Source organism: Papilio polytes, unplaced genomic scaffold, assembly GCF_000836215.1.
Source record: "Papilio polytes unplaced genomic scaffold, Ppol_1.0 DF820678.1, whole genome shotgun sequence".
In the NCBI taxonomy this organism is placed as follows: Eukaryota; Metazoa; Arthropoda; class Insecta; order Lepidoptera; family Papilionidae; genus Papilio; species Papilio polytes.
The window spans coordinates 1,988,225-2,001,575 of NW_013528526.1; the positions used below are offsets into that span (position 1 = coordinate 1,988,225).

The following is a 13,351-nucleotide window of genomic DNA, read 5'->3' on the forward strand; positions in this document are numbered from 1 at the left end:
TCGGATAAAAAAAGAATTATCCAAATCGGTCCACTAGCGGCGGAGTTATGCCGTAACACACATAAAAAAAAAATAAAAAAAAAAAAATATATACCGTCGAATTGAATACCTCCTTCTTTTGGGAAGTCGGTCAAAAAAGAAGATAATGAAATAATTCTATTTTTGTTATCATTTTAGATGAAGGAATTTCGTATATTATTTCTAAAATAATTACAACGCAAGCTTGAATCATTTTCGCTTTAATGTTTAAACACAAAGATGTTCTTCGTTCTTTTAGGGTTAAAAAAACCGGCGGGAGTTTCGCTAATTAGAATATTCCGAATAACATTAACACAAGTTACAAAATTTTCTGTTTTTAATTTCAAAATGCAAATACTGAGACCCTTGATGTTAAGTATTAAAATTATATTTAGATTGTTTTGTAAAAAAAAAAACATCATGTAAATTATGTACTTTTTTAATCTATGCTCGGCTGGATTTTTTTTTTTTGTGACAAGAAAAAGTGGCAAAAGCAAAGCGATCGCTGCCCATAGACATCTGTAATTGCAGATGCGTTGTCTACCCTTTATTGACGGAAAGAATATTTTGCCCTTGCTATGCGCTTCTTAAATCATCAAGTTCACGTTCCCTTACTATCTTTTTCTTGTATAGAAGAGACGGGAAAGGGACTAAAATTTGAATGTTATTATTTTAAAAATTATATACAATTACATTTACATTTCGTAAATACTTTAAAAGCTTTATTCATGGTCATAATAATATTATTGGTACTAACAGAATTAAAAATAAAATTAATAATGCTGTCATTTTAAATTATTGCAAGAAATATTTCGATTCAGTACCATCTCCAGATTTACACGTACAAATCTCTCTATTAAATTATTCACATGACATTTTATTAAGAAATAAATCATGCATTTGAAAGGTTACATTGACCCATGTCATATTTATTTGCAAATGACAACACCATGTATCACGTTTTAACTGATCAATTCGATTGCTCAGTTAGAACTGAATGGAATGGAAGAGTTTATTGAAAACATTGGGTTACACATAATGTTATTCAAGTGGAAATATAAATGTTAAGTTATTGTGAAAAGTGAGAAAACTTCAAGTTATTAGTCCTCTATAATTTATAGACAAGAATTGCCTTTAGCCTGTTAATTATTCATTGAATTATTGATTCAAATAAGTCCATTCATATATGTTACAAGAAACGTAAAGGTCTCTAGTTAAGTATATTTATAACAGTGACGTCAGCACCTAATTAAACTGAAGTTAAAGGTTATCGTAAGTTAAGGAGGGTTGTTGTCTCATATTTAATGTCAAAATTAACTATCTTATAGAATACGTCAATACGTAATTTAGATATATATTACACTCTATAAATATGTCTTGTTGAAATACAAAGAACCAGTAATAAAAAGTCACGTTTTGTATCTTTCTATTTGAATAGAAACTTCTTGCTTAGACTATTTATAGACTCAGACTAAGCCAGCAGCACTTCAAGTCGAAATTCCAAGTCTATCTATTTTTTCAGGACTGTCTGTTTGTCAAATCGGCTGCCAGGACCTTAGCGTTTATAGCGACCACAGTTGTAAGCACTGAGAGTCTACTGTAGGTTTAAGCAACGCAATATTAAATCATCATCCACTTGGCCTTATCCCTTACGGAGGGTCGGCACAGTATGTGCTGCTCTTCCATACATCTCTATCAGTCGTCATATCTGAATCCACTCCTTTCTTAAGTATATCCTATTTCACACAATCCATCCATACTTTTTTTCGGTCTTCCTCTTCCTTTGTAGCCATCCAACCTTAGCACTTTCTGGTCTTTCAACGCAATATTAAATAGGATTTAAAAATCTCGAATAACAAGGTTTAATCGAAAGTATTTCACAGCGACGAAATTGTAACAGTTTGACAGATGAAAGGGTCTAAGGTATGTAAAGTATGCAATAACGACCTCCATCAAAGCGCCGTAAAAATTCCTAAAGCCTAAGTTGTTAAGATAAGATTTTACATCTCAAAAGTAGTTCACTCTTTAGTTATTTTTAAATTTAACTTAACAAAATATTTTTTTGTTATATAAAAATTTGACTATACTTTCATTAGTTCATCAACATAGTTAACTTAAGGATACATTTGAGGTTATGAACGAAATCTTTACGTAATGTTAGATCGTAATTAAACTTTGAAATTACTTTAACTCTAAATGTTATTTTACTGTCGTGTTTGAAACTATAATAAATTTAGTTGAAGTAGCTTTTGATATATTACGATAAATAAAATTTGTCAACATTCAGCGGGTAGTTTCAGTATGTCAGACCCGTGCGGCGACAACACTGTAAATCACTATTTCTTCGCAATACAAGCAACAGGTATACTGTAGCTAGGGTTGACAAAACATCTTATGGGTTTCCGAAGTTTCGATTTATTTTATAATTATCTAGCGATTTGTTAGAGTTACGTTGACGTAAATTGCAACGGAGTGAAACTCAAGTTAGGTAATTCGGAAACGCATTTAATGTATTTTTCGAATCGAAAACACTAACGAATCGTTAAATGTAGCTGGGAAACCGGCCATTAATTTGTTTTATTTAAATGTAGTGTACACAGAATAATTAAATAAGAAACTTAGGATAGACGAAAATAGATAATTGACAAGCTTTCGCTCACGACATCTTCCGCGTGGAATCAAAAAATAATACTTAGTTGCTTATGTGTTCTCCCAAACTATGTTATACATCTCGGCTAAATTTCATTAAGATCCATATAATAGTTAAGCCTTAAACCCTTACAAATGTCGTCATCTAAACTTCCGCATTTATTACATTAGTAAGTTTTTTTTAAATCATTTAAAATTATTGTAATTTTTCTTTCAGAGGTGTTTTTTTCGTAACATTTAGAAGTTTTTTCATATTTTATTCCTTTTCTGTGTATAAGTTGTAACTATTATCTCGCATACTGATGAGGTTAATCTAAATTTTAATTATTTGATACAGACCGGAGCAACAGCAACTTGTAATAAAACTGAACGAGTGAAATTTTTAAAAAGAAAACTTGAAAACTGCAAACTTATGATGAAATTCTTATTCCGAAACAAACAAATGATTTTAATTTATAAAATACAAATTCAATTATAAATTTATTTTACAGAAAATCTTAAATGTTTCCAACTAATGCCAAAACTGCACATTTAAAAAAATCATTTTCAATTACTTTTTCTCATATATATGTTTTGGTTAACGAATTCAAAACTACAAACACATTTCGGTTTTAGCATAAAAAACTCCGTACGTAATTGGTTTATAAATTTGTCTGTCATTTAAATCAGTTTAGTTAACCCTTGTTAACAATAAAATAACATCTCATCGTTTCCGCTGCCGCCTTTTGAAGCTTCTCTACAAAATTTAGGTGTTCAATTGAATATGATACATTTTTTTTTAGTAGACAAAAACGCTTCTGAATTTATAAAAATACATGCATACAGAGACGGTTGGTTCTAACACTTAGGAATTTTTAAGTCTAGCTATCGCCTGCGACTCCATCCGCGTGGAAAAAAATAAACAAGAGATGAACCTATATGTTCTTCCCGATACTACATCTATGCCGAATTTCATCGAGATCCGAACAGTTTAGAATACAAACTCTAACAAACATCCATCCATCTAAACTTTCACTTTTATAATATTAGTAGGATTATTCTAGAAATACAACAAAACCGGAGATTGCGGGTTAAGAAGCCTTTGTAAATAACTTAGTTTAAAATTGTGCATCTCACGTAACTTTAACTTTCATCTTTACTTTACACAGAATTATCTTTCAGAATGTCGCATAAATATTATAATAAAGTGAAAAAGTTTACCCATCTAAGTCTTTGGCCAATATGTTGCTTTATTAAACTAGCTTTCGCTCGCTACTCCGTCCGCGCGGGATTAAAAAAACAATAGTAAGTATCCTATGCGTTCTTCCAGACTATATTCTACATTTCTATCAAATTTAATATAGATCCGTTCAGGAGTTATGTCTCAGCAATTTAATATATAACTAGCATTTCCTTGCGACTCCGTCCGCGTGATTAACACAAAAGTAAGTAGCCTATGCATTCTTCCAGACTATCCTCTACATCTATGCGACATCCGTTCAGTAGTTTAGGCTAAAAACAGCCATCCATCTTAACTTTCGCATTTCTTATTTTAGTATGATAAGATAAACTACAGAATTATGTACAGTGCACCTAAAGTTTTCTACTTTCTAGTTTGTCTAATGGTCTATTGTAATTGATATCCCACTATCAAATACCAAAATATTGTACAATTCGTTGATTCTGATAAAAAGTTTTTGTTAAAGATATCGAGGAAGTTACGAAAACTTTTTGAATATCAATTTCATAGCTTCCATTTATAAGAAAAATATAACTGAATAAGAAATGGTAAAAAATATTAAACATTGGGTTGCATACGAGATAATTACGTTAATTTTTATCTAATTTTTTCACTATCTAATTATCAGTAAAAATGAAAATTATAAAAAATCATAGTTTCGAAGTTATTAGTACAAAATCTTTTTACTGTGAATAATTTTCCCTAAAAAATAAAATAAAAACTTACCGAAAAGCCATTGCTGATAGTTGCTGGTGCTACGGTGCTACGTTGCTACGAAGACTGGCTACGAAGCTCTGAATGCCGTAGAGGACGCGCGGCCGGCTTTATATTTGGGCGGCGCGTAACCACCCCGCCCTACGCCCAGTGCATACAACCTTCTTGTAAGCATGCCTTGATTAAAATTTATTGTTTTAGTTTCGTCAATCACTTCTTAACCAAAATATAGTTACTCTTCGATGGTGTTTTTAAAAAATGTGGTGTTATTTTTTTTTTATTGTTAAGAATGTTTTCTAAGAATTCACAACAATTATATAAAAACAGTAACGTTGTAAAAATTTCTAAGATGAAATTTCTTTCCAAATTAAAGCTTTTAATAATCAATTACAACTGATTTTTATACATTTTTAATATTTCATAAAACATGTGTTACTTTTTTTTTCAACATATAGAATTATACACACCCACACACATTTTCAGTACATTGCAGGGGTGGATATTCTGAGTGTAGGCGTTTTTGTTTCATATGCATTTAAATCACACTGGCAAGTATGAATTAATGAGGTAACAGGCTTTTTAGAAGAAAAAAGTTTTGGCGAATTTTTTTTTTTATTTTTAGTAACTAACTAAAGAAAAGAAACTGGCAATTAAAGATTCCATACAAACTTTTACCATAGACAGAAAGGTACAGTTTTTACTACTACATGAAGGTCTTTAAGAGCAAATAGGCATTGACTAAACTAGGGCTTATCATCTTTCGACCATAATTAACATCAGGTGGGACGGTGTCCAAGTACTAATTCATTTATTTCTACATTTATTTCAAAAAATTGGCATGTCTGTATGTAACATTAAAAAAAAATGAACATGATGTATTTGCATTGAAATACGAATTTTAATATATTAGTTTTTCCGCAAGGCCGCGTTTGTTTCCTGTAATCACCGGAACCGCTGGCCCAATATTGATAGAACTTTGACGATAAGCTAGCTGATGCACGCGAGAATGTCATACGGTACTGTTTTCAATTCTACGCTAACAAATTCGCATACGATCAATTGTTTATAAAAAGAGGAGGTTATAAATTTAAGATACAATTAAATCATTTTAAAATGTACTACCATTGAACTTTGTAAACCTTATTATAAAAGCGCGACAAACATCCGGGTTTCCCTAACGATGGAAACTGATATTTTGGCCGCAATACGCCAGAGAATTTGATACCGTGCTTTGTTCACTAAGGAGTTCCTGCGATGTAATATAAATTCGTAGGCGAAGCGACTCTACCTTTGCGCTCGTAACATAATGCCCTAAAATATATATACGCCAAAATAAAGATGTTTATTTAGAATTGAAACTATGTCTGAATTTTGTAGAGCTTATGCCTGATACTTATAATCTCGAAAAAACGAAGAAAAATCTTCTTACAGCAAAGAGAAACTAACTCTTAGTAAGCCCTTATCGTTTAAATTAGGCTCCAGCTCTGTTAACCTAGTCATAACCCTAAATCACATTGAATCATAACAGACATGCATGTTTTTGTACGTGTTTCGGCAATGTAAACTCAAGGTTAACTAAATATTGTGTTATTCTTTATAAGCGCAGTATGTATTAATAAATATCACATTAGATCAATTGTTTATTGATGAGGTGTGGTCAAATCGTTTTTCTAACAAAATCCATACAAATGGCAGACATCACTGTATTGAATTGCTCTTAATAGTAAACATATGAGAATTGCTATAATCAGTTCTAGTATAGTTGTGTTGTGGGGCGAAATGCAGTGTCGTGTGGTAGCTTATATCTTTATAAGAATACTAGCTATTGCTTGCGACTTTACCCGTGTCAAATTAAAAAAATAATAAATAACAAAACCCATGTTACTCACTGATAACGTAGCATTTTAATGGTGAAGATTTTTTTTAAATAGGCCCAGTAGTTTTTGATTTATTTCATTACATACAAAAATACAAATCTTTCCTCTTTATAATATTAGTATAGATATTAAAGTTGGTTTATATCTTTAGGAGGATCACTGGGACGCGGCTAACTGCAAAAACATACGAAAAATGGCGCCCGTAGAGTCAATTTGTACGCCTGTGGCACCCCCTATATGTCCGGTGTCCTGTGCCGCTCCTCGCCATACATTTAGGCTAGTAGTAGGTGACAAAGTAGGGTATGATTTCACAGATAGTCATTTCATTATCTTTCTCCTTATCCTACTCCCGTATGACTCTCCTCTTTCTAGGTCTAACTTACCAGTCTCTCTCTCTCTCTCTCTCTCTCTCTCCCACTCTCTCTCTCACTATCTCTCCCTCTCTCTCTATGATTTCATAGTCATTATGATTAATATTTAATTTCTTAGAGTAAGAGTTGGCATAGCAACAATTCCGTTCGATAGAATGTGCATCAAGTATTCATGGTAGCGCGAGTCGCGGAAGATTCCGGCCGAAACAAATCGCATTTGATGAAAACAAACGAACCCCAACGTAACCCGCGCTAAGCCTGTGGCACACTGAGGTTTCAGTTTCCGTAAATACGGTTTTATTTAAATTTTAGGTATAAAAACTCATTAAAGCAAACATTTTATAATGTCATTTATGGTAAAACACTAGTATCGTCATTCCTTACTTTGTATTTTCCGTCTTTTCATCTTTCTCATTATTAAATTTTGTCTAAATGAAGACAAAGATATCGGAGTTAACTTATCGATTGTTTTATTTAATTTATAAGTTTACTAGCTTTCGCTCGCGACACTATCCGCGTAGAATGAAAAAAAAAAAACAAAAGTGAGTAGCCTATGTGTTCTTCCATACTATCCTCTACATCTATGCTAAAATCAATAGCGATTTGTTCAGCCGTTTAGGCTACAAACTCTAACAAACATCCATCCATCTAAACTTTCGCATTTATAATATTAGTAAGTTTATTGTATCACAAGTTTTAACTGCAGCAATGTGACGTACGCAGCGATCTCTTAAGGAGTAAAAATAGACTTGGCAGGTATTTCGACTGTTTAAGGACTAATGGACAAACTATGACGTATAGAAAATTGATAGGTACTTTTTATGATTTAGTATGGAAAATTTACAATAATCTTGTTAAAATCCGTTAGATTTTAAGAAGACTATGTTAGCTGGTTAAGTTAATTTACTTAACTTCATGCATTATGTTAACTTTGGACAATAATTAAATAGTGCATTTCTCTTAGTTATTATGGTCTAAACATATCGTTTTAAGAAACACAAAGTTTTTTTTAAAAAAAGGAATATAAGATGTTGAAATAAATACGAGCTTATAACGTTTTTTCCTTGTAAATTTAACAATAAAAATTAATTACAAAATCACAAACTTTCACCCACTAGAAGCCATACCGCTTGCAATCTCATCAGGCACAAAATTATTTTCTTTTTACCATAAAAAAACTGCTCAAGTTCTAACAAGTTTTAGCTAATTATAAGTTTTCGACTTTGTCGTGATTACTATTATTATTATTTGGACGAGGACGAAATTAATTAAAAATAAACACAATAGTTATTCAATGATACTAGTAAATAACAGGAATTAAGTTTTTTTATTGTGTTGCCATATTTTTTTAATTAATAATGTTTGTAGATTTTTGTCAATTTACTAATATTTCCTTTAACCATCCTAAGCTCTAGGCTTGTGCTAGGATATGGTTCACGACGATAATCGATTGACGGGATTCGAACCCTCGACCGCAAGATCGGTACTCCGTACCCCAAACAAAGGCGGAAGGCGGAAGGCGGCTTCGGAATTACGAAACTTAAAATATATATTTTTTTTACTATTACAAATATGATAAAATAAACGAAGACGCGTGTTTATACTCGTTTTGTCGATAAAAAGTAGGCGCCTTTTTTCTCTACATCCCTAAATGTTAAAGATTAAGATGGTAGAGACGTTTTTTGGCTATTACCTGCTTGCTTAAGAATCCTGCTGTGATTTTTATTAGATGTCGGAGATTGGTCGTTTGTATGTTAATATGTCACAAATTGAGGTGTGTCCTGTATTTGATAGTTTTTTAACATATTAAACGAGTTTATGATGTTTGTAATACGTTTCATATATGTTGATTAGTTTAAGATTGATTTCGATTATGTTTTAATCTTAAGATATTTTTGTATTTCAAAAAACATTAAAATGAATCAAACCTCATACTAATATTATAAATGTTAAAGTTTAGATAGATGGATGTTTGAAATTTAGTCATTATAAAATTGAGGTTATCATTCAGGTATTTTTTTTTAAATTTAATATGGATATTTGTGGTAGTAATCAAACTTCATACTAATATTATAAATATGAAAGTTTAGATGGATGGATGGATAGATGTTTGTTAGAGTTCGGAGCCTGTACTGCTGAACGGATCTAGATGACGTGGGGGCCTTCAAAAGGAGAGTGAACAGCTACCTATTAAGCTAGCTCGTACCATCTTTCGACTGCATTGTCACCTCCTTCAGGTGGGATCGTGGTCAAGCGCTAGCTTAACAAATAATAATAATAAAAAGATGAAATTTGGCATAGAATTAGATGATAGTCTGGAAAAACACATAGGCTACTTACTTTTGTTTTTTTCTTAATTTCACGCAGACGGAGTCGCGGGCCAAAGCTAGTAGGTTTAATGAAATAGTTAATTATTTTCTATACATATTAGACATTAATTGAGGCATTTTCTTAAAAATCTACATTTAACAGCTCATTAAGTTACCATTAGGTACTTAAATTAATCACAGACTTTTCACCTTGTATGTTTTTGAGATGACAATAATACAAAGAGATTAAAAGTACATATAGAGGAAGCATAGTTGACATTCCAGTTGAGATATTTTCCAAATAATCTACTAACGCTATCTATTAATAGATCCTCAAAACCACGTGTTATTATAATTTATTGTATTTAAATGTTTTTTTTTGACCTTACAAAACTTGACAACTAACAATGTACCATTCAAAGAAGTTACCGGTGAAAAAATGTTCACTATGTCTAGTCTATACATGTCTTGAATATCTCTGCAATCATGACACCTTACGTCACGTAAGGCTTAGTGCAGACGGGATTACTCGCATTGCGTTACGCTTTTAACCTGTCATCATTTCCATTAACTGCGGACATTATCACGTAATTGAATGAACATACTTTAATGGAAGCGTCACAAATATGACGTCATCGATAACTGAGGATTATATTGTCCTAAATATTACGCAAACATGACACTTAAATCTGTATAAAAGATTAGATTTCCCGCGACTCTCTACGCGGAACTAAAACAAAATACATACCTATGTGTTCTTCCAGGCTATCCTTATATCTATGTAAAATAATCGAGATCTATTCAGCAGTTTCGACCAACTCTAACAAACATCCATCCATCTAAACTTTTACATACATTAATAAGATTCCTACGCTGTTTATTTTTAACTAGCTGTTCCCGTGCGGTATCATCCGCATGAAATTATGAAAATTTTATTTTAATGTTTACATTTGTCAAATTATCAATAGCAAATGTCAAAATAACATGACAAACCCTAGCAATCTTTGTTTCTTGTTGTTGGCAGCAACTTATGGTCTCTTTCCCACATTAGGGTTTTTATCCAAAAGTTACCCCCTAAGTTTAATGGCGTGAAAATATATAGCCTAAAGTGTGACGTCAGTGTAGGGCTTTTTATTAAAAAAAGGATTATTAAAAAATATGCTGTAATTGCTGACATCTTAGGCAACAAAGAAGTGTGTGTTTACGCTTTATTATAATAGTATATATAATTTCAGTACAGTTTCTTTAGAGGATGTAAGCAGGTGTTATACACCTCTCTAAAGCATAGTAAAAATGTTTATGATTATACAAGGAATTATGTATACTTAAATAGTGAACAAATTGGAAATAGTTCTCTAAATATACAGTACTATTTAGTACATATTTCAATAAGAAATAGCAATATATGTTAAATGCAGACTATGTTAGTATGTGCTATATAAGGCAATATCAGAGTTACTTGATACTGAAGCATTTACGGATATGAAATTCATACATGCATTGGAAAAGATTTTATTCGACAAAACCTTTACTGGTATAAAGGTTGACGCACAATATGCAAGAAATAAATTTAAAAATATGTGATAAAATGTGCATCTTAAATCTTGCATTAAGTTGAAAATTTTAAGTTTCTTAAGTGGCTTTTGAATAACAAATTCATTTCTAAGCCACATAATAATGTCTACTTGTTTGTTCTGGGGACAGTTGAGCAAGGGATCCCATAAATATCTTTCAGCGGTAATAATCGCGAAGTGGACGCGACTCGCATACAAAGAGGCGAGTGTTTGCTGAATTATGGCGTAATAATTGCTTTTATGAACAAACATTTACATATCGCGAGAGTAGAACTCCATTGGTGGTACACTTTTATTCCCATCTCTTTTCTTCTCTGTGACAAAAAAGAAACGATATGTTTAAATATCGAACAAGTCTAATGCTATGGTAGTGTTGTGGTGGATAAGTTAAAATGTCTTAATAATGATTTAATTCATTTCTTAGTCTTAAAAAAACTGGCCAAATTATTAATTTAAGAAAACATCGTTAAAGTAAACCGAAAGAATAGATACAATCGAATTAATGGTTCTGGACTTATAGAATCGTGATGTAGGAATCCTCCGTATAGCACGGTTTTGATCAGGATAGAGCCGTGAATCGCGTTACAGAGGGATAATCTATAAATTGTTTGGAACTTTTTCGTCATAGAGGGAATTGTCGCGTTATATGTGAGTACAGACGCGTTGTAGGGCGGTTTTTATTTTATAACGTTATGATATATGCGTTACTAGCTAGTGATCTTACCATATATGCCCTTAGTCGTAGTTATAGTATATTTTACACTTTTATTTCTCTAGGCTTGAAGTTGCCCATTGTCAATGTTTATGGTTTATTTCATGTCACTTTTTTAAATTAGCAAATAATTAAAATATGTAACTACTTGCATTAAATGTTAGTAAAGAGTGAAAGAGTTAAATGTTTATGTTTAATAGCTTCTGAGACCCTCAGGTCTTGTGTTAATTGGAAAGTTAATGAAGCAACTCTAAAGGTCCCGTTTGAGGTTATTATATGCAAAAGGTTATGCAAATTTTTACTACGATAATTGCTTCATCTTATCGTATTTGAAATTAACTTCTCCAATAAGTAATATTTTAACTATAATATCTTTTTCAAGTAGGCTTTGGAAACAAAAATAATACATATAGTGTAAGAAAACTTGTAATTATAAGAAAAATGTTAGTTTTCAATCGATGACTGTTGCCTCTTTCTATCCAGTCTTTATAAGCAGATACTCGGGTATATATTGTAGTCCTATCCACGTCTTTACCGCTGACTATCCCCACTAGAAGGTCCCTATCCGATCTCTCCGCAGGATCCAAGGTCCCTTTGCAGACTAGAGGCCCTCCCGAATCACCTCTAGCGACATCTGCCGACTGCGCATCGGAACAAATGAAATTACTCATATCTGATAACCAGCGGTTAGAACACATCCATTTAGATAATAAATCGATTTTAGCAACTAATAACACGTGGGACGCTTCGTTTGACATATCATGACCAGTCTTCCCGAACCCTGCGGCCATACATAGTCTAGCGTAATCCATATCAGCTGTGGCTGGTGTTGCATATGTCACGAAAGGTGTGAAAGTAAAATTATTAACGAATACTAAAGCAATATCGTTCGCTGGAAATTTAAATGATGCGTGGATAATGACTTTTTTTATTCTACGCCATTGGTTGTAATTGCTTGTTTCTTCTTCGCCTGAATGCATCATGTAGTTCCTAATACTGCCGGCGACTACACGGAGAAGATGTGGGTTTTGGTAATATTTATAATTGTTAACTTCGAAGCAATGTGCAGCGGTTAATACTTTGTTGGCAGCGATAATGGTACTACCACAGAAGCTTTTCCATAATGCGCTGTTCATCTTATACCAACGTAATGCTTCTTTGATTGATGCGAAGTATGGTATTTGTCCGGCAGTTGCCGGGTCTCCGTTCACGACTACGGGCTGGACGCCATAACTCGACTCCAGGAATCTAGTGATCACACGCTTATCTCTGATACATGATACAAATGAGATTATTGTAAATAATATTAATTGGATTTTCATTAAAATTTTGATAGCAAGAAAGTCGAAACATATTTTGACATTGACAGAACTTTGGCTTATTTCTAAAAATACAGACCTCTACAGATAGGTCGTTCGGAAATGACCACTTTTCCTTTGTTATCCTACTTCCTTAGTGGTAAGAGGTTTTTGTCCTTAACATAACTCTTTCATCCGTCATCTTCATTCATTTCTTGATCATGTCACCTTACACGCAATCCATCCATCTCTTTCCACCTAGATCTACCTGTACCGTTGTACCTCCACAATCATAACTCACGTTGTTCTTGTTATATGCGATTTATTCTTTGTTCTATCTTTATTACTAGTTCAATTTCTCTCTAGCCTCAACCTCTACCATTACCACAAAGGCAACAGCTAGTAATTTATAGACAAAAGTTAAATATTTTAGGTTATAATTAAATCAATAATAAACCTGTAATCGCAGCAACAGCGCTTTGACCGCGGAGCGAGTGCTTCTCAATTATCAACGCAATTTAAATAATTATGTACCAAAAGATTCAACCAACAATGTAATTAAAGCGACAAATTGCTTGTTTTGTTCGTTATAGTAAAAAGGCTAAAGAAA

General features: G+C 32.4%; 2 protein-coding genes across 2 annotated transcripts in view; both read right to left on the bottom strand.

The window, feature by feature from the left end:
- LOC106110306 (myosuppressin-like) overlaps positions 1-4,675 on the bottom strand; it is a 24,173-nt gene extending 19,498 nt beyond the window's left edge. Inside the window, exon 1 of the mRNA XM_013292072.1 lies at positions 4,613-4,675. Coding sequence (XP_013147526.1) covers positions 4,613-4,623 — 11 coding nt within the window. The 5' untranslated portion in view covers positions 4,624-4,675. The remainder of the gene's footprint in view (positions 1-4,612) is intronic.
- A 7,145-nt stretch (positions 4,676-11,820) lies between these two features.
- Positions 11,821-12,798, bottom strand: LOC106110300 (chymotrypsinogen A). Its single transcript, XM_013292063.1, has one exon. It carries the CDS (start codon positions 12,763-12,765, stop codon positions 11,821-11,823), a length of 945 nt encoding a protein of 314 aa, XP_013147517.1. The 5' UTR covers positions 12,766-12,798.
- Between the last annotated feature and the right edge of the window lie 553 nt (positions 12,799-13,351).

Bases quoted from the DNA above. Each gene is read 5' to 3' on its own strand.
- LOC106110300 (XM_013292063.1), bottom strand. From the start codon at position 12,765: ATGAAAATCCAATTAATATTATTTACAATAATCTCATTTGTATCATGT.